Source organism: Camelus bactrianus, chromosome 19 (genome assembly GCF_048773025.1).
Source record: "Camelus bactrianus isolate YW-2024 breed Bactrian camel chromosome 19, ASM4877302v1, whole genome shotgun sequence".
Classification (NCBI taxonomy): Eukaryota; Metazoa; Chordata; class Mammalia; order Artiodactyla; family Camelidae; genus Camelus; species Camelus bactrianus.
Window position 1 is genome coordinate 38,099,259 of NC_133557.1, and position 25,531 is coordinate 38,124,789.

A 25,531-nucleotide genomic window follows, 5' to 3' on the forward strand; every position below is an offset into this window, starting at 1 on the left:
CGCGGCTCTCCGCAGCTCCTCCCATCTCCCATTGGCCGAGGCGGAGACCCTCCTCTCCGTCCAATGGCCGCCGCCGCGGCTCGGCCGCCCGCGCTCTGACTGGCCAGCGACCGGCGGAGTGGCGGGGCGCCGGCCAATGGGGAGAGGAGGCTCGATGAATGGCTGGCCCGGGTGGGGAAGGCAGGAGGCGGCGATCCTGGCGGAGGGGGCCGTTCGCCAGCTCCAAGGCAGAAAGTGCCACGACTCCACACGCGCGCACGCAGCCAGCGAGCGGCCCGAGCGGACGGCAGACGGGGCGGGCGGCGTAGGGGTCGCGGCGCTTGCAGCTGCTTGGGGGCGGCTTCTCGGCGGAGGCTCGGCCGGCTCCTCTCTCCCGGTTTCGCGGCGGCGGCGGCGGTTCCTGCCCTCTCGCTCACCCTCCCGCGTCTCCGGCTGCAGGTAAGAAACTTGGCTGGGCCCTGCAGCAGTGGCGGCAGCGGCGGCGCGCGGGGCCGGGCCGTCGGGGCGGCGGGGCCCGAGCCGGGGCCGGCCGCGCGGCGAGTGACACGTCTCCTTGGCGGCCCCTCCCCCGGCGGCGCCGCCTGCCGTCGCCGCGGCCGCGGACCCTCGGGGTCAGGGCGGGCTCGGGGGGCGTGTGCAGGGCTGAACCCCGTGCGGGGGCGTCGGCCGAGCGCGCCCGCCGGGTGGACCCCACGCCCCTCGCCGTCGGCAGGACCTGCGGCGGCCCCGTGGCACTACGTGGCCGCCCCTCCCTCCCCGCCGGGCCGTCGGGCCGGCCCGCGCGCTGCGAAGTTGGGCGAAGAAAGTTGGCGGCGGGGCGGGGCGGCGCACAGCTGGCGGAGGAAGGGGTTAAGTTTCGGGAAGCGGCCGGATGACGTTGTCGGGCTGGAGTCCGGGCTGGAGGGGGTGGGGGGACGGGCGGAAGGCGGCGGAGGCCGGCCGGGGGGAGGGGGCGGGATTGAATGGGGTCCCCGCCGGCCAAGCGCACCCGCCTGCAGGCTGCGGCCCCGGGGCGCTGCAGGGGCAGGGCGGCCCCGACGGGGCGGGCGGGGTCCGCGGGGCTGCGGGGGACGCCGTGCGGGGACCCGGGCCGTCCGGGTCCGGGCGCCCGGCGGCCGCGGTGGCAACTTCCCGGAGTGCAGGAGGCGGCTCCCTGCTCCCCCTGGCGGCGGGGCCGGGGGAGCCTTTTCCCCGGCCGCTCAGCGCGGACCCTGGCGCGAGGGCTCCCGGCGGGGGACTGGGGCACCCCGGGCCCTGCCCGGCCCGCACCGCCCGCGCCGCGATGAATGGGCCGGCGGTGCCAGGCCCCGGCGGAAGCAGCGCCTCCGGCCCGTCCGGCCAAGCGCGCTGGCAGCCGGCCTGGCGTCCGTCCCGGGCCGCCGGTCTCCCCGGCCGCGCCCTGGGCAGGGGAAGGCGGGTTGGGGTCCATGCTTACAGCGCAGCACCTGGGAAACCTCAGGGACCCCTCCCCGGATTGTAGAACACAAATGGTAGCTCGGTATGGTGTCGCAGCCGAGGGAGTGGGCTTTTGAAAGCCCGACACCGTTGAGTGACCTCGGCCAAGCTGTTTGACTCCGGTGTCCGCTTCCACGTCTCAGAAACGGGGCTGCTGATCTTGTCTACTTGAGAGAGAGGCTGTGAAGACCGAGCACACGTATGGAGTAGTCAACAAGTGTTGGCTGTTACTATTGGATGAGTTTCTAGGGATGTTTGGGGTTTGGGAGGGAGGTGGGGGTTTGGGTTTGGCTCCAGCCTGCCGGCTTCGGATACAGGCTCGCCACCTCCAGGGCCTGGAGTCCACCCTCATGCCACGTTTACAGACCCTCTGCTCGGGTTTCTTAGCCTGTCTGAACCTGGGTTTCCTTATCTGTAGCCTGGAGAGAGAACCACCACACACAGTAGGGTCAGGCAGCCACCCAGGTAAGTGCTGGGAAAAACAGACCTTGTGCAAACAGAAGGCAGTTTGGCAATAACTCCTGGAGGTTGGAGGTCAGCAGAGACTAGGAAGCACCAAGGAAACGAAACTTTGGCGGCTCTTGGGAGCCTCTCAGGTCATTGTTTGCTGGGTGTGCTGGAACCTTCAGAGCAGGGGCATCTGGGTGGCGTTATCTGGAGTTTGGGGAACTCACACCCTAGCTCAGTGCTCTCTTCAGAACTCCGGCTGTTAAGCATCCCCAGAAACTGGGGTCTTCTGTTCAGCACTTCCAGGAGGAGCAGCTGCGTGGTTTACACCAGCCCTGCACAGCTGGGGGGCACTCTGCCCCCCTTTATACTTTTCTCTGTGCTTCGTCGTCTTAACTTCCCGTTCATCCGACACCAGAGGAAGCTTGGTGACCCCGCAGCATGCTGCTCACTATGGTGACGTCTCAGTTCCTTTATGAACTTTCCAAAGGTCAGCCCCAGTGTAGGCTGCCAACTTGTTTCCCTTCCAGAAAGAAGCTTCCGGTTCTGAGGTCCTGGAGATGCCACTTCCCTCTCTATTTAAGCAAAGGAGGAGAACTGGAGGCAGACTGTGGGGCAGTGCAAACCTGCTTGCAGGGTTTTTGGGCCCATAGCGGCTGGGAGGGGGACGAGAAAGGTGCCTTGGTGTCTAGAAACAGAGTGTCCAGCACGTGGAGCCTGTAGGCTCTGGGCTGTAACAGAGCTCTCATTTTTCATAGTTAGGAATCAGTCTCTGAACAGAGATTAAGAAGTTAGATTGGTACCTTGGTGCATGAATATGTTTTGGTGATGGGAGAGTTTAAATAAATCTCAAATCTTTGAGTCACATTTGAGCAATTATGCTCTTTGCTGAAATGAGCCCTAAGTCAGTAGGCTGCAGTGATTATGTAGCACCCAACTGCATGTGAGTGGTTGAATGCAAATGATTTGATTGGAATACTGGTTTATTATGTGGCAGGGACACCTTTTAAAAATATCAAGACTGCAGACTCCTCCTGCTAGTTCCTTTATTCCAAAGAGCTGTGATGAGGAGGTGAGTGACGTGTAGGCAGGGAGTCAACAGTTCTTTTGAGAATCCAGATTTTTCTTTGCTAAAAATCTCATTTCAGGAGGGAAAAAAATAATAGTCAGTTAGAATTATGAAGGATGAGATTGTTCTGTCCATTTGTCCATCCTGGCCCTGCAGTGGTTAAGGCCTGGCCTGTAACCCAGTAAACGGTGGCGAAACGAGGCAGACCACCACACCTGGTAACTTTTCTCACTGGTTGTCCAGCTATCTCACTGGACAACTGAGGCTTAGCCCAGTTTGATTTTTAAGGTTTGCTATTCAGAATCAGCCACAGCTATGATGTACACCTAGGCCTCACAGGTGCCCCTTTCTGTAGAGTAGATGTTGTTGTTCCCATCTTGTGAATGAGAATGTGGAGGCCCAGCAGTCAGGTGGTCACCAGGCCAGTTCCCTTTGCCCAGCTGCTGGGTGATGTGGACACAGCCTTCTGAATGTTCACCTGCAGGCTGTATAATTCCACACTTGCTGGTCCGGTAACTCCCCGAGGGAGCACCTGAAACTAGAAGACAGAAATTAAGAGCTTCAGTGGGACTCAGTGTAAAATGTGGCAGTGCCAAGAAAGTGCTTTTAATTTAATTTCTTTCTCAAGCATCTCCTGTGTGCTAGGCCTTCAAATGCTGTCTCAGGCAAAACTCTCGCTTGTCTCAAGAAGCTCCTGTCTGGAACTCTGCTGTCCAGCACGGTAGCCACGTAGAGGTATATAAACTTAATTAAAGTTAAATGAAATTTAAAATTCAGTTCTCAGTCACACTCGCCACATTTCAAGTGCCTGGTGCCATGTGTTGGTTCAAGCGGACTTCGAGCTTCCGCGTCTTCACAGAGTTCTCTTGGGCAGCGCTGTCCAGAGGTGGCTGGGATTCTGATCGTTTAGAGAAATTGTCATGTTGAACCGTATGAAGTGGCCATTCTGTGGGTTAAAGACAGCTGCTTAGTGGCGGTTCTGCACTTCAACCTAATAAGCTGTCACCTTTAGAAAGCAATTGTTCTTGACTGTGTGTGTGCATTATAAATTGCATTTTAAGCGAATAAAGTGGGAAGGGGGTGCAGCACAGATAGTGGCCCGGCCCTGGAGAGAGTCTCACGTAACACCAATGGCATCAGAGTGGTCAGATGTACCAGACACAGAAAACAGGTCCTGGGCAGGAAGCATGTGGCTTGTAGGGTCAAGTAAATACTTAATTCCAATTGAGAGCGCCTGGGCAGGAAGGCCACTTAGCGTTATAGAAAAGTAACCTGGGGACTTCCTAGGCGGCTCTGTTCTTAGGCACACAGGTTCTGATCTGTCTCCTGAAACAGGCGAGCTGACTCCCACGTCTGAAGGCCAGACACATCTCACGGGTTTCCTTGAAGCACCGTAAGTGACACGTATCTCCTACCCGTCTGGCAACAGGAAGCAACTTTAATTTATAGAGAAAGTTTTGTAATGTGTGCATTTGATTATTTTGGCAAGGCTGGAACACCTGCCTGGTCCCGAACCTGACACGTTCCAGGGTGCTGGCGTTTTCCTGCTTGGCTGGCGTAAGTTGTTTCCTGGCTCTTTGCAGGGCTCTGTTTTACTGTGTGTAACTTTGGAAGGATCATTGGGTAGTATTTGGGGAGAAGGTTGGAAGTCTTGTCTGGCCTAGTGGCCTCATCTTCCTATTCTGTGTAGAATAGTTGTCAGACCGGTTAACAGAGAACCGAGACTGATGGGCAATGAGTTTCTTGTTGGTCAGAGAGGAGGCCCATGAGGATGGTGCCGGAAGTTATCAACTGTTTATAGTGATAATGAGTATCACCTGCTGGCTCAGAAGCTGGACTTAAAGACCCAAAGCTTTAATTCTCTTCCCTAACCCTGGTTGAGGTGTGAGTGAACCAGGCTTGTTTCAGGCTGTCTTGAGACTGGTTCCACGCTACTGGTCTGCATGGATTGAACTTGGTCAGCCCATGAGGTTTGGCCAGCTCTATGTCACTAAACAACTAGCCACATTTAGAAATGGAGAATTTGTTGTTAAAATCCAGGTTTTGGGGTTCTCTTGGAGAAAACGGGGATTTCTGGGCCACATCAGGTCTGGTTCCTTGTGTGGCGGGCGTGGACTGTGGTCGCCCTCCCTGGGCAAGGTCCTGCGCTCTTCCCCAGCAGCCTCCCCTCACTGACAGTACGCGTCTGGGTACTGGCGGTCCCCGAGGGCACTGCCTGCCTAGCATCTGAGAGCAAAGAGGAGTTGGAGGGGGTCCGGGCGTGACCTGAGTGGTCACCAGTGTCTCCCATTGAGCTGCAGCTGGGGGCAGAGGGAACCACTGGTTGGGGGTTCTAATCCCCAAAGTAAGTGGTGTGACCTTGGACATGACTTGTCTCCTCACTGGGCTTCAGTTTCCTCTTGGTGTAAAGTGAAACTAGGCCAGGTGGTTCACTGTACAGGCCGCAGACCTTGGTTTCTCCTTAACTCCTTGCTTTCTCGTGCTTGTATCCTTTACAACAGCAGATCCTGTAAGCTCCACTTTCAAAATAGTCCATCCATTCTCACCACGTCCACTGGTACCACTCTGGTGCCAACCGCTCTCACCTCCCAGGTTATTTCACTAGCTCCAAAGTGGTCTCTCTGCCTTTGCCTTCACCGTCTGCTTTCCAGTCTTTTCCCAGAGCAGATCATGTCGGCCCTGTGTTCAAGACCCTACTTAGCCAAAGTCTGTACAGTGGCCAAGGACCCCACTCTCTCTCTGGCTGCACCACTACCCTCCCCCATCCTCTGCTCCTGGCATGCTAGCCTCCCTCTGTTTCTCCAGCATGCTTCTGTCTCAGGGCCTTTGCATGTGCTGTTGCTCTCCATAGGGAGCTTTTTTCCAGACAACAACATGGCTTGCTCTCCCACTGCCTTCAGGTCTGTACAGTGTTACATCCCTGACCAGCCAATTTAAAGTGACAGCCTCCAATATCCCACTTCTCTGCATGACGTTCTCTTCATTATCACCACCTGACGTGTCACTATGTGGTTGACTTCGTCATTTCTGCACCGGAGCGTAAGCTCTCCCAGGGCAGGGATGTGTGCACTTTGCTTTTCTGAGGCACCCCTAATGTCTGAACAGTGGCTCATAGCAGGTGCCCATCCTTGCTGAGCTGACGGAGAGATGATTTTCTTGTTCTCGTGCTCTGTGGGTATATGATAATTTAGCCTCAAGTAGTCTGGATTCCTAGAGCATCAAATATAAACACAAAAATCATATTCCAAGGCCAAGCAATTTTTGGATTCCCTCCAGCCTTGCTCCAGTTGGGAAGTTGACAGTTAAACTCGCGGATGGCGGTCTCCAGTGTGGGCCCCTCTGCGCCGCCGGCAGAAGCCGGGGCTCTGAAGTGACCCTTAGCAGAAGGCTTGGGCGTGCGCTCTCTCCCAGGCGCCGTGCGTCTACCGGCGGTTATATTGATCTGAGCGCTACGTGTTTCTCTGCTGTCCGTCATCCAGGTGGGGGGCCACACCAGGACTGGCCCTTCCGTGGGCTTGCACTGGTTCCAGGAGGAGGATCCGCAGGGAGCATCCTTTATTTCTCGGAGTAGCTGAGCTTATTGGTGACTGTGCACGCACCAGGGGACACAATGGTGTTTTTGGTTTTAACAGTGTGCTGGCTCTGAAAAGAGGTGGGTTCTGTGTTCCTTGGTGGGAGGAGGGGCAGTTCTTTTCTTGTGGTTGGCGTTCCAGGCCCCCTGCTTTGGGCAGACTTGGTCAGACTGAGGAGGAAGAGGGGCCGATGAGATTAGCCTCCGGCCTCCCCTGAAGTGCGTGGCAGCCGGGGGGGGGGGGGTGGCGGTCTGTCAGAGCCCCCTCTAGGCCGAGCCCCCACCCCTTGTTTCGTCTCCTCTGTTCCTGCTTTTGCTTTTAGGCAAAAAGGTGAAGAGTAGACCCTGGATTCTCAGCCCTTCCTGACGGGAGGATCTGGCCTGCTCGTTGCACACAGAACCGGCAGGGACCAGGTTCTGGCCCTAAGCCCAGTCTGTTTTTCTGGAACTTTTCATTCAGTGCTTAGAATGTACAACTCAACTGTAGCAAAAACTATTTTCTTTTTGATTAAGACTCATCTTGAATAGGAACTGGGTGTAGCTTTATTTCTGTCGAGCACGTTTTTCATTTCTTTGTGAGTTCTAGGTCTTTGTAGCAACAAGAAAGAGAAAGCCTAGTTTGGGGAGGTGAGTAGTACCCGCAGCGACCAGGGGGAAGGAGTCCAGGCTGAAGACAGCTGCCCGGTGGCGGTTCTGCGCCCTAACTGCTTGTCGTGCTGTGAGGGCTGTGACAGGGTCAGCCCCGCTGCGACTTTGAAGCCCAGTGCCCTCTCCTGGGTTGTTGCTTCCCTCTCAGCTTGGAAGCCCCTGGCCCTTATTCTGAAGTTGGGTTTCCAAAGCCGCTGGGGTCAGTGCGGTGGGCCATGGACAGCGAGGGTCTGTGGGGCCACCCGCCTTGACCCCGGCCCCAGCTCCCCACCTTGGTGGGGGTGGCTGTGAGGTGATGGGAGTGGACATGCTGTCATGGACCCTTCAGGCATTTAAGATGCTTCTCCTTCAAGAACGTGAGATTCATTTTCCGACCCAAGCCGGCACATGGATGTATATTTCACTCTTTACTAAGTGAAATACACGCAGGAAAATGCACTGTCCTGAGTCCACAGCTCAGCAAACCTCCACAAAGTTGCACCCTGTTTAGCCAGCAGACCAAGAAATGATATCCCCCAGTGAGCTCCTCTCGCACCCCTTCAGGTTGCTGCTGGTCCCCGAGGGTCGCTGCTCTCCTGACCCTTAGCTCACGGACGTCTTCTGCCCGTGGGTGACCTCAGGGTACGTGGAGTCACGCGACAGGTGCTCTTTTGGATCTTTGATTCGACGTTACACGTGAGACGTGTGAGCGTGAGACCATCCCATCCGTGCTGTTGGGTTTCTTGTGGTCCGCGTTCCCATCGTAGGCACCTGGCATGTCACTGCAGAGGGGAACTTGGATAGTTTCCACCTTGGGGCTTATGTTATAATACACTCTAAGTTACATTATATTATAAAAAACAGCCTTGCCCCTGCCCTTGGTGACTGCTTGTCCACATCTCCCCTGGGTCAGTTCTGAGGCGTGGGACTGCGGGCCCCAAGGAGGGCTGTGGTCAGCTCTGGACGAGACTGCCAGCCTTCCCCTCAAGGTGCGGGTCCTGACTTGTGCTCCCACCAGCAGTGTAGAGAGCTCGGGGCATACTCTGCAGTGGCTGAGTAAGCAGGAACCCGGGTGAAGTTTGAGTTGCTTTTGCTGTTAATGAGAAGTACCTCACTCGTGTGTCCTAGAGGTGGGAGTGGCTGGCCTCAGAATTCATCAAAGGTGGGCCTGTGCAAAAAGGGCCCGATTTTACTGCTGATGAGCAAAGGCTGTCTCTTAACCACAGATCCAAGTGAAAGGCAGCCCCTCACAGTAGTTAAATGAGGGGAGGAGTTCACAGAGCTTTGATCTGCAGAAAGAGTTCTTCATCAGACGCCCCCCCACCGCCCCCGAGTCCCACCCAGGTAAATGGCGGGGGTGTTGGAATGGTAAGTGGATTTCTTCAAAACGAAGGAGCTAGCAGTTGGGTACTACAGGTCATTCAGCCTGACTCCCACATTTCTAACCTGGACATCTGCCCACCTCCCTGAATCCTGGGCAGAGCCCAGGAGTGGTGGTGTGGGGTCCTCTCCTCCTGGGATGGATGCGTACCCAGGTTTGGATCTGGACGGCTCTCCAGCACAGCAGTCCTCCGATCACAGTGTAGGGATGATCTCCTTTTCCCTTAAAGAGCTTGCTTGGCAGGGATTTGGTTTGGCTTGGAGGGACAGCAGTGCCAAATGTCAGTAGGTTGAGGAAGTAAGGGGACCCTGTGTTCTGGTGACGGGGTGGGCTGGGTGGTCTGGACTCAGATGGTGCTACAGAACAGATTAAAAACACCTCTGGAAAGCATTGAATGAAACACCTCCGGAAAGCATTGAATGACTTGGAAGATAGTTAAGAGATACAAGTCTCAGAGCAAGGGGTCACCCTGGACAATGAGCACAATCCTGAGGGCATTTGGTGAACTGGGCGAACTGAGTTCTGACGGCATCTCTGGGCACCGGGGCAGAGGTCAGGGTGGGCAGGATGATGGAAGCTGTGCCTGTAGAGCTGGAACCCCTGAGGGCTCCTGCACCCCCAGGGTGAAGGCGAGTCAGAAGTGAGCCTGTTCCCCTCCCAAGACATGCTCACGAGCTGTCCCACATGCAGATCCCGTGACCTAAGTGGTGGGAAATTCTCCAGCCAATTCTGATTCTTTGTGGAGGGTGCTCCTGGACCGGTCCACAAGCAAGCAGGTCTTTTAGCACCGCACCTTTATCCTGGGCTCAGTGAATCCCCTGGTATAATTTTCAGGGCAAATGAGCATCCCTAGTTGAGAACAACCCAACACAAAGAATGCTGCCCTCAGTGAATGAGGACTGGCAGGAACATCTGAGACACGGGACAGTGAGTGGTGGACACAGAGTAAGCGCTCCTTAGGTACTTAAATAGACAAGATGAAAATACCTGCGAAGAAAGGAAACTATTAAATGACCTAGCAAATTCAGAGGAGGAATCGGGTGCAATTTCTAGACATGGACGGTTCAGTCACTGTAATTAAAAACCCAACAGATTGAAGAGAATGATTGAAACTGAAGATAGAGCAGAATGTATGAATTTCATCCTAGAGAACCAAGTAGGTGAGTAATTTGTAAGACCAAGTACAAATCAGGGAGGAGAGACTGAGAAGTGTGTCTCGTTGGGGTTCCAGGAGAGGAGAGAGATGATGGGACAGGGTCAGTATTGGATGAAATGATGACTGAGGATTTTACAGAAAGGATGAGACACTCATCCGAAAAAGAACAGAGAAGACACCTACCCATAGGAGGGGTAGTGATACAGCAGGCAGAGGAAGAACGTCCAGAGTGAAGGTGAAATGAAGGTGACTTTTAAGGCAAAAACCAAGACAGGCAATTAGTGACGTCTTTGGTAAAGGAAATTCTCAAGGATGTTCTTGGAAGGAAAGTGGTGCCAGGTAGGAAGAGTGAGCTGTCCCAGCTGTGAGGATGGAGGAAGGTGGAAATACCTGGGCATCTCTAAACAAATGTGAAAGAAGACAGTTTGGCAGTGCCGGGGCGGGGGCGCTGAACAAAGGATCAACAACCCTGAAGTTAAAGGGGTGATGGCATTAGTGGAGGGGGTGAACTTTTATTTAACTTTGAACTTTGTGAACCCCACATATTATTGGGTTTAAAGTTAGTCGCTAAAGAATGGAAACAGTGTATTCTGTAATAGTAGAGGGGGGAAATGGAGTGATTTTAAAACAATCCAAAAAGAGGTAAGAAAGGAGACAAGAAATACCCCAGGACAGGTGGGGACAGCACAAAATAAGATTATGGATTTAAACTCAACTATATCAGCATTTGTTAGTACATGTAAGTTGACTAAATATTCCAGTTAAAACATAAAGATATCATACTGGATTTAAAAAATGCAACTGTTGTTTATGAGAGATGGGATGAAAAGAAAGACTAGAAGAAGGTATACTATGGAAATACTGTGAAAACTGATGCTGTACTATTGTTACGTAAAACGGACTTCACACATAGAAGTGTTTTAGAGGGAAAGGGTCACTTCATGACGATGCGAATTTAATTTAGTGTGAAGATGCGGCAGTTTTAACTTTGGGTCCATCTTATTAATAAAATCACAAAATATATAAAACAAAAATGGACAGAACTACAAGAAATGGTCAAACCTGTAATCATAGTGGAGAATTTTACCGTTTCCTCTCAGTAGTTGACAGTGAGGCAGACAAAAATCAATAGGTATTAGAACTTTGAGCAAAATTAGGAATGTGGTCTATGACTGTGTATAAATAAAGCAAATAAAACACTGTAGCCAACTAATACATAGTTGATTCCACAGAATTTTCAAAATTTGGCCGTATCTGGGGCCTTCAAGTCAGTCTCAACAAAAATGAAAAGATTGGCGTTATAAAGGGCAGGTAATCTGACCACAGTTCAGTTAAACTGGAAATATGAATAAAAAGATGAATGGGAAATCTTCATGTATTTGGAAATTTTTTAAAACAATATGCTTCTAGCATTTATTTGTAGGTCAGAAAAAGAAAAATAGGAAATGTTTTGAAATGAATGATAATGAAAATACTACACATCAAAACTTGCAGGATGTAGCGAAAATATTATTTGCAGGGAACTTTATAACATATATATAACTTATATATAACTTAACATAGGTTAAGAAAGAAGAAAAGATGAAAATTAATGAGCTAAGTAAGCATCGGTCTCCAGAAGTGACAAAGTCAAAATAAACCAATCGGAAGGAAAGTAACAGAAGGAATTAATGAAACAGAAGACAAGTAAATATACAGTTGGGGAGTGAGCAAAGCCAGAACTGCATTCTTAACAAAAAGATGGATAATGTTGACAAATGTCAAGCAAAATTGATCAAGAAAAAGGCACAAATAATACAAGAACGTCAAATGAAACTTCACTACAGATGTGGTAGACATTAGAAAGATGAGTGATTATTAGGAACAACTTGTGTTAAATAAAAACAAATCAGATCAGGGTCATAGGTGTTTATTAAAAATATCTGTAGGACCCAGCGGAGGGGGGTTTACCGCACATTGTACAGAGAACACTCCTTTTTCAAATCTCAACATGGCAATAATTTTGCAAATTCTAACCACATAAATAAACTCTGGGAAAATAGAACTTACCAACACTGAGCCAAGAAGAGAACCAAGAACCTGATGAAAGGGTATCCACAAAAAGCCTACAGCGAGCATCGCACTAAATAGCAAGACGCTGGAATCTTCCCCTTTGAGATCAGAAAGGACAGGACACCTGCTAACGATCCTTCTCTTGAGCTCGGTGTTGGAAGTCCTGCCCTGAGCAAAAATTCAAGAGAAGGGAAGTGGAAGATAGGAATGTTGTGGAGAAAGGAACAAAACTGTAATTTGCAGTATGCTTACATGTGTAGAAAAAGTTCTTAAAAATCTACGGATGTGTTCCTAGAATTAGGCAAGATTGCTGCTGGGGGCGGAAATCCCCCTGCAGAAGTCAATTACATTTCTGTATACCAGTCCCAAACAGAAAATGAAACTTAAAAGAGACCCCATTTGCAATAGTGTAAAAACTGAAGGACCAAGAAATAACTCTTTGCAAAGCATGTAAGCTCCCACGGTGTGCATTATCTTCCTCCACCAGGATACCTGTGTCTTTGTGTTTCGATGTGGTTCTCACAACTGTATAACCATGTAAACGAGTGACTCCTGCCTCTTATGATACCGAGTAGAGACTTCGCTCAGCAGACAGGGTTGATGGGCTGAGGTTTGACTGGATACAGTGGGGAAGCCACCCACCCCTGCTTCCTGGGACCTTACTGTCTGCTGCAGGAAGCGTTCTGTCATGGGCTAGCACCTCGTAACTGTTGATGGGTGTTTTGAGAAGTCAGGACCCTGTTGTCTTCATTAACAAGGTGAGGCCTGTAGGCTTCTCTGACCTCTCAGAAGATTTAGGTCTATTTAAGTGCCTACTTTCCCAAAGACTATTATTTTGAGGAAACACAAAAACATGTCAATTCTTTTTTTTTTTTTCCTTAGGCGAAGAAATTGAATCCAAAACGGCTGATGAATAAGCCAAGGCTTAGAATAGAATACATTTCTATTTTTAGAGTTTTCTCTTTCTTTAGAACGAGTAGCATTGTTTCCTTAAAGTAGGAAGTCAGTTATTTCCATCCTTTTAAAACATGAAATAAATTATTTCCAAATATATCTTTTATTTTAGATATTTTCTCTTTGTTTCTCTGGGTGAAAAAAAAAATAGAGGTTAGACTTAAAATTTTAGGTGAGATGATCTGAAACTCTCTGCTCTAAACATTTAGAAATGTTAGCTGGAGTTAGTAAGCGTAGCTGAGCTCCCAGGGTAGTGAGAGAGATCGCCAGAGGCCCTAAACCACGGGCCAGGGCAGTGGCCGGGACGGGAAGTAAGTGACCCTGGGGTGTTTGGGGGAGGGGGTGTTATCCACAGTCTTAGTCTTCAGTCTTTGACTTTTATGTCCAGGTGGGAGCTGGGTGGGGGGAATGGGACCCCCCCCATGCTCCCATGTACAACCGCAATGAAAAGACGAACTAGGGCCGGCGGAGATGACATGGGAGCCTATCTTCTTTTGTCCTGAGGCAGGGAAGGCAAAGTTCCCCTAGGATTTGTAACAGAAGGTGCGTGCCTCGTGTGAACAGTTGCCCATGCCTGCTGCTTCCACTGACCGCCCCCTTGAAGGGAAGATGAAAAAGCTCTTTAGAGACAAGCCCGAAATTCAGCCCAGACAGGACTGGACTAATAAAGTCCCTCCAAAGACGTGACACAGAATCACCACTGGAGCTGTGCAAGCGGGCGGTGGGAAACATCAACGGGAAGAAATACCACTGGGAGAAAACAAGGCGAGCTTGAAAAAAAATAGAATAACTCAAAAACTGATTATAGAGCTGGTTAGATGCAGCTGAAGGGACCGTCGGTGGCGTGGGACGCGTGTCTCAGGACGTTTCCCGAGCGGCGGCACGGAGACCCGCGGTCTGGTTAGGAGTTCTGCCGCAAGGAGGCGGGAGCAAGGCGGCCCGAAAGAGCTAAGCGGTCAGGGGTTTCCCAGGACGGGTGAAAAACGTGAGGAAGCCCAAGGATCCTGAGGAAGATAATAGAAGTGCACACCGGAAGGCATTTTGTTGAATCCCTAGAACCCCAAAGGTGGATCTTAAGGGAAATGAGATTAAAAAAAATTTTTTTTTATTGAGGTATAGTTGATTTACAGTGTTAGTTTCAGGTGTACAGCAAAGTGATTCAGTTGTACATGTACACACATGTTTTTTCTTTTCAGATTTTTCTATTATATGTTATTATAAGAAATTGAATATACTTTCCTGTGCTGTACAGTAGGTCCTTGTTGGTTATCTATTTTATGCATAATAACATGTGTCTGTTAATCCCCATGAGATACTTTTTTAAAAGCTGTGAAAGAGGAATGACAATTTGGCAGCATGCTTTTCAATAATAAGCCCCCCCCCCCCCCGAAAAAAGCCAGAAGACAGATAAAATAATATCTTCAAAGTGGTGAGAGAAAACCACTTTCGGTATGGAATTCTAGACGCAGTTCATCCGTTCATGAAGAATGAGGGAGAAAGAAAGGAATTCTTTCAAAATGACCGTAGGACTGAGGAAGTTTATCAAGTGGAGGTTCTTGCTGAAACAGCTAGTCAGGGATGGACTTCGGGGAGACTCAGAAAGGACATGAGATGTAAGAGTCAGTGACGAACAGGCAGACTGGGGACCATCTGGGTAACTTAAACATGAGTGTCTGGAACAAAGCAGCTGCAAGTGGTCCAGCTGTGTGCGAGGGAGAAGGGGGCGGGGAGCACCAGGGCGGGAGAGGGGCTCCCATCCGCGAACCAGCCCCAGACCCGAGGCCTCCTGCAGCTCTTCCTCTGTTGGGAAGTGTCAAGTGTGTATGTAGGGAAAACATAAGAGTAAAAGACATTTCAATTACAATTTTTTAAAAGAGCACTTGCACACAGATATATACACACACAAAAAGAAAGTATAACTTTGAAACACCGTAGAAGAAAAGGTGTCCCATAGAATGCAAAATAATAAGAACAAGAATAAGAATAAGCAAAGAAAAAGTACTACAGATAGGAATAACAGAAGGGTACAAATGAGCCCACTTATATAGGGAATCACAATAGATGCTGATGAACTAAACCTGCCAGTTGAAAAGACAAATTGCCATGCTGGCCTTAAAATAAAAGCCAGGTATATGCTATTTTTAAGAGCTCCTCTTAAACCATATGAACACAGAAAGGTTGGAAGTGAAGAAGAGAAAATGATTCTAGGCCAGTTTAACTCCCCAAAAGTTGGTGTAACTTTTAAAATAGATGGTGAAATGGAAAAAAAAATCATTATTAGAGATAAAGAAGACCGCTGTAGTAGGGGAAAAAATAGTAGGCACTGTATCAGAAAGACGTAACAATTCTGATCTTAGGGTCACCTAACGGGATGGTCTCCAAATAAAGCACAAATCCAGAAATTCCCAGGAGAAATTGATAAATCTGTGATCATGCTGGGAGGGTTTTAAAGCTCTGAGTACCTATTAGATGAAGCAGACAGAAAAATGAGTGTGGTTCCATAGAAGATTATTAAGCTGGAGCCAGGGACACACATAGAGCCCTTCACTCCATGTAGAACATGTTTATTTATAAAAATTGACCACAATCTGGTAAACCTCACCAATATCACGATCTAAATTAGTGTTTTTCAGACTGTAGACCCAGCCTGTTGGACTGTAAGCCTCAATAGTCAAATTTAGCTGGTTGAGAAAAACTTAAACAGTTTTTGATGGCATAGAAAATATCAGTGTATCATACATGCTAAGATTGAGTTACTGTTTCATGAAAGTTTTGTTATTTACACGTTTATATACATTATGCATGTATTAGGGTGTATGTATGTGTGTCCTGGGTCATGTAAAAATTATTTTTCTGGATAACGATTGGAAGTCTGAGAACTTATATCCATATCATGCAGAACGGATACTCTGGTGACAGTACGGTTGAGTTAGGAATTGTCAATGATAAGTCAAAGCCCCCACATGTTAGGAAAGTTAAGGACACTGCCACCTCACAAGTCAGAGGTCATTTGGGAATCTCAGGTATTGAACTGAATGCTAATGAAAACACTGTGCATTGTAGTTTGGAGGATGAAGCTACAGTAGTACTTACAGGAAAATTTATTGCCTTACACATTTACTATAAGGAAAAAAAGGGATGAAAATTAATAAATGTCCATGTCAAGAAATTAGAAAGAATAGAATAAACCAATGGAAGTTGGAGGAAGGAATAATGAAAACTAATTATATAGATTGAGTTACAAACCCAAAAGCTGGTTCTAGAATCCTCATGGAAATTGAAACAGCAGTTAAAAATCAGCTCTGGGCCCCCTGTCCCCGCTCTAAGAACAGATCTCGAAGAACCAGATCCTGACAGTTTGGCAGGCAAGTTCTGAGCCCACCAAGAACAGGAGAAACTGGATGCTCCTTAACTCATTTTATGGGACTCAACTGACCTTGCTACCAAGACCACACAGGGACGGTCTGAGGAGGACCTGTGACTTGCCTCACCTGAGAGTGCACATACACATCCCTCGTGAAAATGTGAACGGACCAGACCTATCGAGGGGTTAAAACAGAAAAGACCTGCCATCACAAAGTGTTTACACCATAAGAACCATCTGTGAGTTAACATTAGAATATGTATTATTTTAATCCAGTTTCAGATTAGAGAAAATGTGAAGGGATAAAGAAAAAGCACTTGGCAAAATTTAATACCCAGTTATTAAAAAGAAAAGGTAACTAGGAATATAAGCTAGCTTAACCTGATAAAAGGTTTCTACCAAAAGCCTACGGTCAACACAACATCTAATAGTGAAACGTGAGAGGTGGTGAGACCAGGAAAGCCTGCTCCAGAGTTCTTGGCCGGCTCTGTGAGATGGTACTGCATAGAAAGCAAGAAACAATACTGTCTTTTTTCATGGGTGATTTTTTTTTTTTTTTTAATGAAGAGAATCCACAAACTCCTGGATTTGACAGGAGTTTAGTGTACTCCCTGGGTTAATGACACATGCAAAAATGAGTAACTTTGCTGGTTGTCTAGAGCTAAAAACAGAAAAAGTACTTTATGAAAAATATCTTTCTAATGCATTTAAACAGCAATAACCTTAACACCAACAACAAAGGTGTGTGAGACGTGGATGGAGATCATAAAAGCTATCTGCAAGGACGAAGGAGCGTTTAAACAGATGGAGAGCTGCACACTCCGTTCATCAACGGCTCCCAGAGTGTCCACGGTCTGCTCTTCCACGTTCATCTGTAACTTCAGTGTGTCTCAAATTCAGTAGAATTTTTGGAGGCATTGATGCAGGACATAGATAAATAGGGGGGTGGAACCAAGCGTGAGTCCAGTGACGGATCCACGTGTGTTTTAAACCTGATGGGACAGAGGCCTGGCTGAGGGGACAGACCAGTCAGGGAGGGGTGCTGGGTAATTAGCGTGGTGGGGAGAAGTTGGCAGTGTTTCCTGTCATATGCCAGAGGCAATCCCAGGTGATTGAAAACCTAACTGTGAGAAGCCTTGGGAAGTTTGTAGAAGAAAATAAAACAGTAAAATCACTTCTCTCCCAGTGATTGGAACCTGGGCAGCTGGGGCCCGGGGGGTAAAGGAGATTTTCAATCTGTATCAACCACTTTGTTCCTTTTGAATTTTGACCCATAGGAATGTATTGCCTCTCTCCAACACAACTGAATAATTACTTAAATTAAAAGGATAACAGTAGTTACTTCCTTAAAAAAAAAAAAAAAGGAAAAGGAAACAGATTCTCTTGGATTCTGGGGCAGTAGCTATGAAACAAGGATAACAAACCCTAAAGGCATATATTCATAAATTGGACTACATTAATAGTATGATTAATAGTGTCAAAAACTGGTTGAAGAGGGGGAGGGTATAGCTCAGTGGTCAGGGTACAGCTCAGTGGTCAGGGTACATGTTTAGCATGCGCGAGCTCCTGCATTCAATCCCCAGTACCTCCATTAAAATAACTAACTGAATAAATAAACCTAATTACCCCCCCACACACAAATCACAAACAAAATAAATAAAATAATTTTTAAAAAACTGGTTGAAAGAGAAACCACAGACTTCAGTACTTCTTAAACAGCAAATGGTTAAACCAAACTACTACAAAGAACACCTACAAATCAGAGGAAAAGACAGTCCGTAAGAAATGGGCAAAGGATATGAACAGGGAACAGTGAAAGAAACATGATGGGTTGGTCACCGTGAAGGCACAGCATCACGTCCATTTGGTTGGGACAGCGTCCCTAGGTTGCACGCAGGAGGGGCTGTTGCAGGGACGTGGTGGGAGGAGGGCCTTTGTGGCACTGCCCATTTGGGGAGCACTTTGGCGGCACCTGGTGGCACAGTCGAGCCCACCTGGGACCAGCTGATTCCGTGGTAGGTGTGTCCTGGAGGATGAAATGTTGCCCAGTGACACGTGCAGCCGTGTCATCACGTAGCAGTGCCAGCAGTCAGAGCAGTGCTGCGCTTTGTGGAGGCGTGTCTGTAGTGTAAGCGCACGCACGTGTGGACGTGGTAACTGACATGTTTTGGGTTTTCTCTCTGGAAGGAAAGATGAGCTTTTATTATCCTTTCTGTGTTTTACTGTATGTGTGCTTTTTTTTTTTTTAATGGAGGTACTGGGATTGAACCCAGGACGTCGTACGTGCTAAGCATGTGCTCTACCACTGAACTACACCCTCCCCCCAAGATGAGATATTTTATATATATATCTCTCTCTGAAGTAAATGTGGTAAAATGTTTGGATTTGCTAAACCTGTGTGGTGGGTAAATGGACGTGCACAATACTTTTCTTAATCTTTTGTATATTTGGAGTATTTCATAATATTTATAGAAGTTAGGAGGTGGTGGTCTTGATGCAGCTCTGCTCTCATTTCTGGGTTATCCTCATCCTGCTTTAGTTTTGTGCCTTCCTGGTAATCACCTGATGCCCAGGAAGTGGACCTCGAGCTTTGGTCCCTTTGACACCCCTCCCAACCTTGCCCATGGCTTCTCTGAGCTCCCACCAGTGGCCCCAGTTGAGCAGCTGGGGAGCGATGAGACCCTTCCCCAGGGGTGCTGCTGAGGGTCCCTTCACAAAGTCTACCCAAATCCCAGTTGCCAAGTTGGACTGAACTGGTCAGACTGGACTGGACTGGTCAGGCCACTTGAATTAGCAAATGTGTTCCGTGTTTGGGGCTTCCCCTTAACTTTTGTTCTCGTACCCCCAGGAGCAGAAGAAAACCCTCCTCTCAGGACCGTGGAGGTGGGCTGGTGGGTTTCAGCCGGAGCAGCCCAGGAGCGGTCCCCGAGCCTCGGGCGGCCTCTGCTCCCTGCATGGCAGGCCTCCCCGTCCTGCTGGACGCTGAGGGGACCGGCAGCAGTGCACACACACACACATTTCAGAGACGCTTCCGGGGCTGACAAACGTAGGTTCCCTGTGGTCGGCCCGCACAGGATGTGGTGGCATTCGTTGGGCCTGACGCCTTGCCTGCCCAGGCCTGGCCCTGGGGGGGAAGCCCTGGGGGAGATTCCTGCTGGGGTTCCTTTTAAGATGGTGGGAGTTTCAGAAGTGAGGCACCGGGAGGGCTGACCGTGAGGGTGGGCTGGAGGCATCGCTGGTTTGCCGTCCTCTGAGCGGCGTCCCCTGCAACGTCCTGCCGCTCGCGCCGACGCCGCGGGGCAGCTGGGAGGCGGCTTTCACCTCAGTGTCTGCTCGCGGGGGCGCGGCCTGAGCCTCAACTGTGTGGGTGCGTGGCCACAAGGCTCGGGCTTTTCATCTTCCGGTGAAAGAGTTCTTTTCACTCGGGAGCTAGTGGCGGGGGTGTAATTTCTCTCTGGAGCGTCCCGCGCTGCACAGTTGGGAAGACACGCCTGTGATGGAATCAAACGTTGGTCTGTGTGCAGCAGAGGGAAACCCTCTCCCAGCTCGCTTTTCCCGACTCTGCGCTCCCGGCAGAGAATATTTTTTTGTATCCCATGTTTGCCTAACCTGAGTGAGGGTCAAGGCTGGCTTTCCAACCATGGCTTCTCTGCCCAAACCACGCGGCTGCACGGAGCCCATGGTGCTTGGTGGGGGCCAGGTGCCTGGCGTGGGGGGCTGGTGACCCTGTGGCTCCACGGGACCCTGCCCTCCAGAACACGTTGGGGACGCCACTCGGGCTCAGTCAGGGAGACCCGAGCCCCTGGCGTGGCACTGTCTCTGGAGAAGGGGAGTTTGAAAGGATTTTTGTCACCTAAATTGAATGGATACAGTGATGATAATGTCGTTCCTGCACCTGAAACGTGTCCATGTTGGCGAAGTTCTGAGAGGTCCTTGTGAGGACTTTGACTTTCAGTTGGTGGACGCCCACCAAGCAATGGCATTTGACCCTCCAATGTTCCAGCCTTCCTGTCCCCGGTCTCCGGCCCGCAGGACCTCTCCCTCCAGGCCTTTTGCATTCTCAGCTTATGAGTGTGTGCCTGAGAAGGCTCATTTGGAACAGCCTCTCCTGTCACACGTGAGGGGCTCTGGCTGGGATCACACTGTGGGAACCCACAGCCAGAGGTCAGAACCCCCCTCCACAGGATCTGAAGGCGCCACGAGCCCACCTGGGACCAATTACGATGGCAGGTAGAGTTTGACTTGGAGCCGTAGCCCCAGGGTGACAGTCTGGGAGGAGGAAGTGTCACGGCTGCAGGGACCATCATGGAAAGCGAGTGCAGCCCATTTCCTGTGAGGGTTATATAAGGAAGGGATGGCGAAATTGTGCATTTGTTCTGCAGGGAGAGTGATTCTGCTTCGAACAGTATGCTGAAACTTTAAACAATCTCTCTTCTCTTTAAAATGCCCTAAGGTCAGATCTCTTTAAAATGCCCCAAGGTCAAAATTTGGATTACACAATTGTTGTTTAGAAACCCCGCTCCTACTGGAAGAGGAATCTCAATTTCTAAGCCCCTGAGAAGCCCGGCCCCAGTCTACCACAGCTCTAGGGATTTGGGGGGCGTCCACCCCTCCTCCTTTCCGCCTCCACACCCCAGCCCCCTCTCGCTTGCATTCTGTGCATTGGTTCCTTTGCTGGTCCTGAGGGGAGCGAGGCTCTGGTCCCACTCTGCAGTCCAGGGACTGGGATGTGATGATAGCATCGCAGGTAGTTGATAAAAGTTGAATGTATCCAAAGGAGCAAGCCTCTTGGAGGTCCTCGCTGAAGTCGAATTCAGTCCGGCTACCAGCGGGAAGGTGTGGACCCACAGCCTCTGACCCTCTGACTTTGGTCCCCAGGAGAAGGGGTGGTCCATCCTCTTGGTTGGGAGTGTGTCATCAGGCAAAGGGTCCCCTCCCCGGGGTGAGGAGTGCGCCTGGTGACACTGCCTTCCTCCATCTTTGCAGCCCTTGGACATGAAATTCCAGATTGGAATCTTGTTTGGTTGGCTTCCCAAGACTGACATTCCTGGTTTCCTAACGGTCAGTGGCAGGTTGCAGAGCTCTTCGGAGCTGTCCCTGACAGAAGGCCAGTCTTCTTCCTCAGAGTTGTGGTGACTTTTCAGGAGTCTGATGCAGAATTCCCCATCTTGGACCCGGGTGGTTGTGTTTGTCAGCCTAGGGGGAGGGAACCGGCAGAGGAAGGTGGCCTGCTGGGCGCCTGCTGGCCGGGGCGCGTGTGGCTGACAGCCAGCAGCCGTGTTTGCGTGGGCTCACCTGGTATTTTTTAAATTAGTCAACTTCATGTGGAGGAAAAAAAAAATTCTGTCCAAATGTGAAAATGCAGTAGATCTCTCAACACAGTGCTCCGATTTCTACAGCAGTCAGCTGTGGTGGGGAGACACTTGCCCCTACTTTAGGGGGCATTTTGCCGCAGTCCTCCCTACCCCCATTGTCTCACACTTGGCCTGTGCTTGTGCTCATGTGCATCTTTGACCCCTGCGGTGGGGACACCTTGAATTGGCATCTGAGTCTCCGGGAAGCTAAGTGCCCCGATTATAGAGCTGTGTGCTGCCATCTCCCTGGCTTCGTATTTTCCAGCACTAATGTTAATTCTGTAAGAATTGCTCGCTTCTGAAGGGGGCGGGGGAGAATGTGTGACAGCAGAGATTGCCTGGGTTTGTTTCTTCCTTGACTTACCAGTCTGAAGAAGTCGCGAAACCATTAAGTTAGGTGTTGGGGATGGTAACTGTCAGATGCCTCGGTGTCTACAAAGAGTAATCGACGTGTATGTATTTGACAGGTGAAAGGAAAGCAAGCCAGGATGGATATTTACGACACTCAGACCTTGGGGGTTGTGGTCTTTGGTGGATTCATGGTGGTTTCTGCCATCGGCATCTTCCTGGTGTCGACATTCTCCATGAAGGAGACGTCATATGAAGAAGCTCTAGCCAACCAGCGCAAGGAGATGGCAAAAACTCACCACCAGAAAGTGGAGAAGAAAAAGAAGGAGAAAACAGTGGAGAAGAAAGGAAAGACTAAGAAAAAGGAAGAGAAACCCAATGGGAAGATACCTGACCATGAGCCAGCCCCCAACGTGACTGTCCTCCTCAAAGACCCGGTGCGGGCACTGCCAGTGGCCGTGGCTCCAACCTCAGTCCCATCCCCTGTGGTCATTGCCCCCGTGGCCACGGTACCAGCCATGCCCCAAGAGAAGCTGGCTTCTTCCCCTAAGGACAAAAAGAAAAAGGAAAAAAAAGTGGCAAAGGTGGAACCAGCAGTCAGTTCTGTGGTCAATTCTATCCAGGTTCTTGCCTCAAAGGCTGCCATCTTGGAAGCCGCTCCCAAGGAGGTGCCTATGGTGGTTGTGTCCCCAGTGGGTGCCAAGGGCAGTGCCTCAGCCACCAGCACTGCACAGGGCAAGAAGGCAGAGGGGGCCCAAAGTCAGGGCAAGAAGGCAGAGGGGGCCCAAAATCAGGGCAAGAAGGCAGAGGGGGCCCAAAATCAGGGCAAGAAGGTAGAGGGGGCCCAAAATCAGGGCAAGAAAGCAGAGGGGGCCCAAAATCAGGGCAAGAAAGCAGAGGGGGCCCAAAATCAGGGCAAGAAGGCAGATGGGACCCCCAACCAGGGCAAGAAGGCAGATGGGACCCCCAACCAGGGCAAGAAGACAGAGGGGGCTCAGAACCAGGGCAAGAAGACAGAGGGGGCTCAGAACCAGGGTAAGAAAGGAGAGGGGGCTCAAAATCAGGGCAAGAAGACAGAGGGGGCTCAGAACCAGGGTAAGAAAGGAGAGGGGGCTCAAAATCAGGGCAAGAAGGCAGAGGGGGCCCAGAACCAGGGCAAGAAGACAGAGGGGGCCCAGAACCAGGGCAAGAAGACAGAGGGGGCCCAGAACCAGGGCAAGAAGACAGATGGAACCCCCAATCAGGGCAAGAAGACAGAGGGGGCTCAGAACCAGGGTAAGAAAGGAGAGGGGGCCCAGAACCAGGGCAAGAAGGCAGAGGGGTCCCAGAACCAGGGTAAAAAGGCAGAAGGGGCCCCCAACCAGGGCAAGAAGACAGAGGTGCCTCAGAACCAGGGTAAGAAAGCAGAAGGGGCCCAAAATCAGGGCAAAAAGGCAGAAGGGGCCCAGAACCAGGGCAGTAAGGCAGAGGGGACCCCTAACCAGGGCAAGAAGACAGAGGGGGCCCAGAACCAGAGCAAGAAGGCAGAGGGGGCCCAGAACCAGGGCAAGAAGACAGAGGGGGCCCAGAACCAGGGCAAGAAGGCAGAGGGGAACCAGAACCAGGGCAAGAAGGCAGAGGGGGCCCAAAACCAGGGCAAGAAGGCAGAGGGAACCCCCAACCAGGGCAAGAAGGCAGAGGGGGCCCCCAACCAAGGCAAGAAGGCAGAGGGGGCCCAGAACCAGAGCAAGAAAGCAGAGGGGGTCCCCAACCAGGGCAAGAAGGCAGATGGGGCCCAGAACCAGAGCAAGAAGGGAGAGAGAACTCCCAACCAGGGCAAGAAGGCAGAGGGGACTGCCAACCAGGGTAAGAAAGCAGAGAGCACCCAGAATCAGGGCAAAAAGTCAGAGGGGGCCTCCAATCAGGGCAAAAAGGCTGAAGGGGCCCCCAACCAGGGCAAGAAATCAGAAGGGGCCTCTAACCAGGGCAGAAAAGCAGAGGGGGCCCAGAATCAAGGCAAAAAGGCAGAGGGGGCCCAGAATCAGGGCAAAAAAGAGGAAGGTACCCCAAACCAGGGCAAAAAGGTAGAAGGAAGCCCCAGTCAGGGCAAGAAGGCAGAAGGGACCCAGAACCAGGGCAAGAAGACAGAGGGGGCTCCCAACCAGGGCAGAAAAGCAGAGGGGGGCCAGAATCAGGGCAAAAAGTCAGATTTGGTTGTTAATCAGGGTACAAAGGCAGATGGTGTTGCAAACCAGGGGAAAAAAGCCGAAGGCGCCCCCAGTCAAGGGAAGAAGGCAGAGGTCACCTCGAATCAGGGCAAAAAGGCAGAAGGGTCCCCCAGCCAGGGCAAAAAGGTGGATGCATCTGCCAATCAGAGTAGAAAAGGAGACTCAGCTCCTGTCCAGGGCAAAAATGCAGATATGGTCCAGAGCCAGGAGGCACCAAAGCAAGAGGCTCCTGCAAAGAAGAAGTCTGGGTCAAAGAAGAAGGGTGATTCCGGTAAGTAGCTCTGATTTCTTTATAAACTTGGAGGGGAAAGCTACCTTTAAAACACTTATGGATTCCCTTTGGGGAGGCCATCTGTATGTTGTATCAGATGTTGCCAAAACAAGGCTGCATAACAAACACCCCAGAATTCAGTGGTTTACTGCAGCAGTCACTTACTCTCACTCCTGTTTCTGTTGACACAGCTGGAGGTTGCCTGATCTGGGTTTTCCTGGCTTGGTGGCTCTGCTCCACACTGCAGTTTAATTGGTTTGGCTCCCGCTGCAGGTCGAGTGTAGGTCTCCTCCACGTGTGTCCGTTCTGGGGCCCGGGCCAAGGCATCAGAGTCTAGAGGGCAGAGGCCTTCCTCGTGGTTATGGCAGAACTATCAAAGGGCACTTTTCAAACCAGCATCCTATTGGCCAAAGCAAGGCACGTGACTGAGCCCAAGTCAAGGGACAGGAAGTCCATTGCCTCCAGCGGGAGGGACTGCAGAGCGACATGGGGAGAAGGTGTGAGTTGGAGAGAGAAGAATTCGCAACAGTGACTCCATCCACCACATAGTGTGGAACAGTTCCGTGTGTTGGCAGTGGTAAACGAATGGCTGCGTTCGGTCAGCCTGTCCTGTGTTCTCACCTCACCTGGTGCTTTAGCATAGCATTGTTCTTTTCTGTGTGTTTGTTGAGTGAGTAACAGTAGGATAATGCTTCTAAGAAGCGATGGCATCCACAGCCCCGCCTCCCGGTTTTCCCTCTTTGGTACCCGCCACCCCAGTTATTTAATGGAGTGCCTTAGAACATTAAAATAGATATTATAGATCAGACACATATTAGGTAATGTAGAATACGAGTTTCTTGTTGTCTTTTGGTGCTCATTGCTATAGAAATTAAGCCGGTGAGTTCCTGTTTCATGTTATCATTCATTTGGTACAGTAGGCTTTCCCCCCCTCCCTCCCGCCCTCCTTCCTTCCTCTCTTCTTACTCTGTGTGCAATTGCTCATGCTCTCTCTCTTGATTTCTTTCTTTCTTAGATTAGCCATTCGTTGGTTTGGGAAATTAATTGTATTTATCTTGATGAGGTATCTTAGGGGCTCTGAAATCCTGGGACCTGAGCCAGGTGGACAGGGCCCTGTGTTTGCAGCTGGGTTTCCCTCTCTTTCCCCTATGTGAAGCTGTCTCACTTTTTCTCCGTTTCCTTCTCCCCCCAGCTTTTGCGGGGGACATTTGCTCGGGCGGCACTCTGCTCCCAGTCAGGGGACCTGTCCCGTGTGAGTGGCTTTGGGCTCCTACC

The 25,531-nt window shown here is 50.5% G+C and overlaps 1 protein-coding gene across 2 annotated transcripts in view; it reads left to right on the top strand.

Moving 5' to 3' along the window:
* Positions 1–304: 304 nt before the first annotated feature.
* Positions 305–25,531, top strand: part of RRBP1 (ribosome binding protein 1) — a 61,145-nt gene continuing 35,918 nt past the window's right edge. For both annotated transcript variants that reach the window (XM_074347837.1, XM_074347838.1), the window contains exons 1-2: positions 305–438; positions 21,898–24,256. In XM_074347837.1, coding sequence (XP_074203938.1) covers positions 21,919–24,256 — 2,338 coding nt within the window. In that variant the 5' untranslated portion in view covers positions 305–438; positions 21,898–21,918. The remainder of the gene's footprint in view (positions 439–21,897; positions 24,257–25,531) is intronic.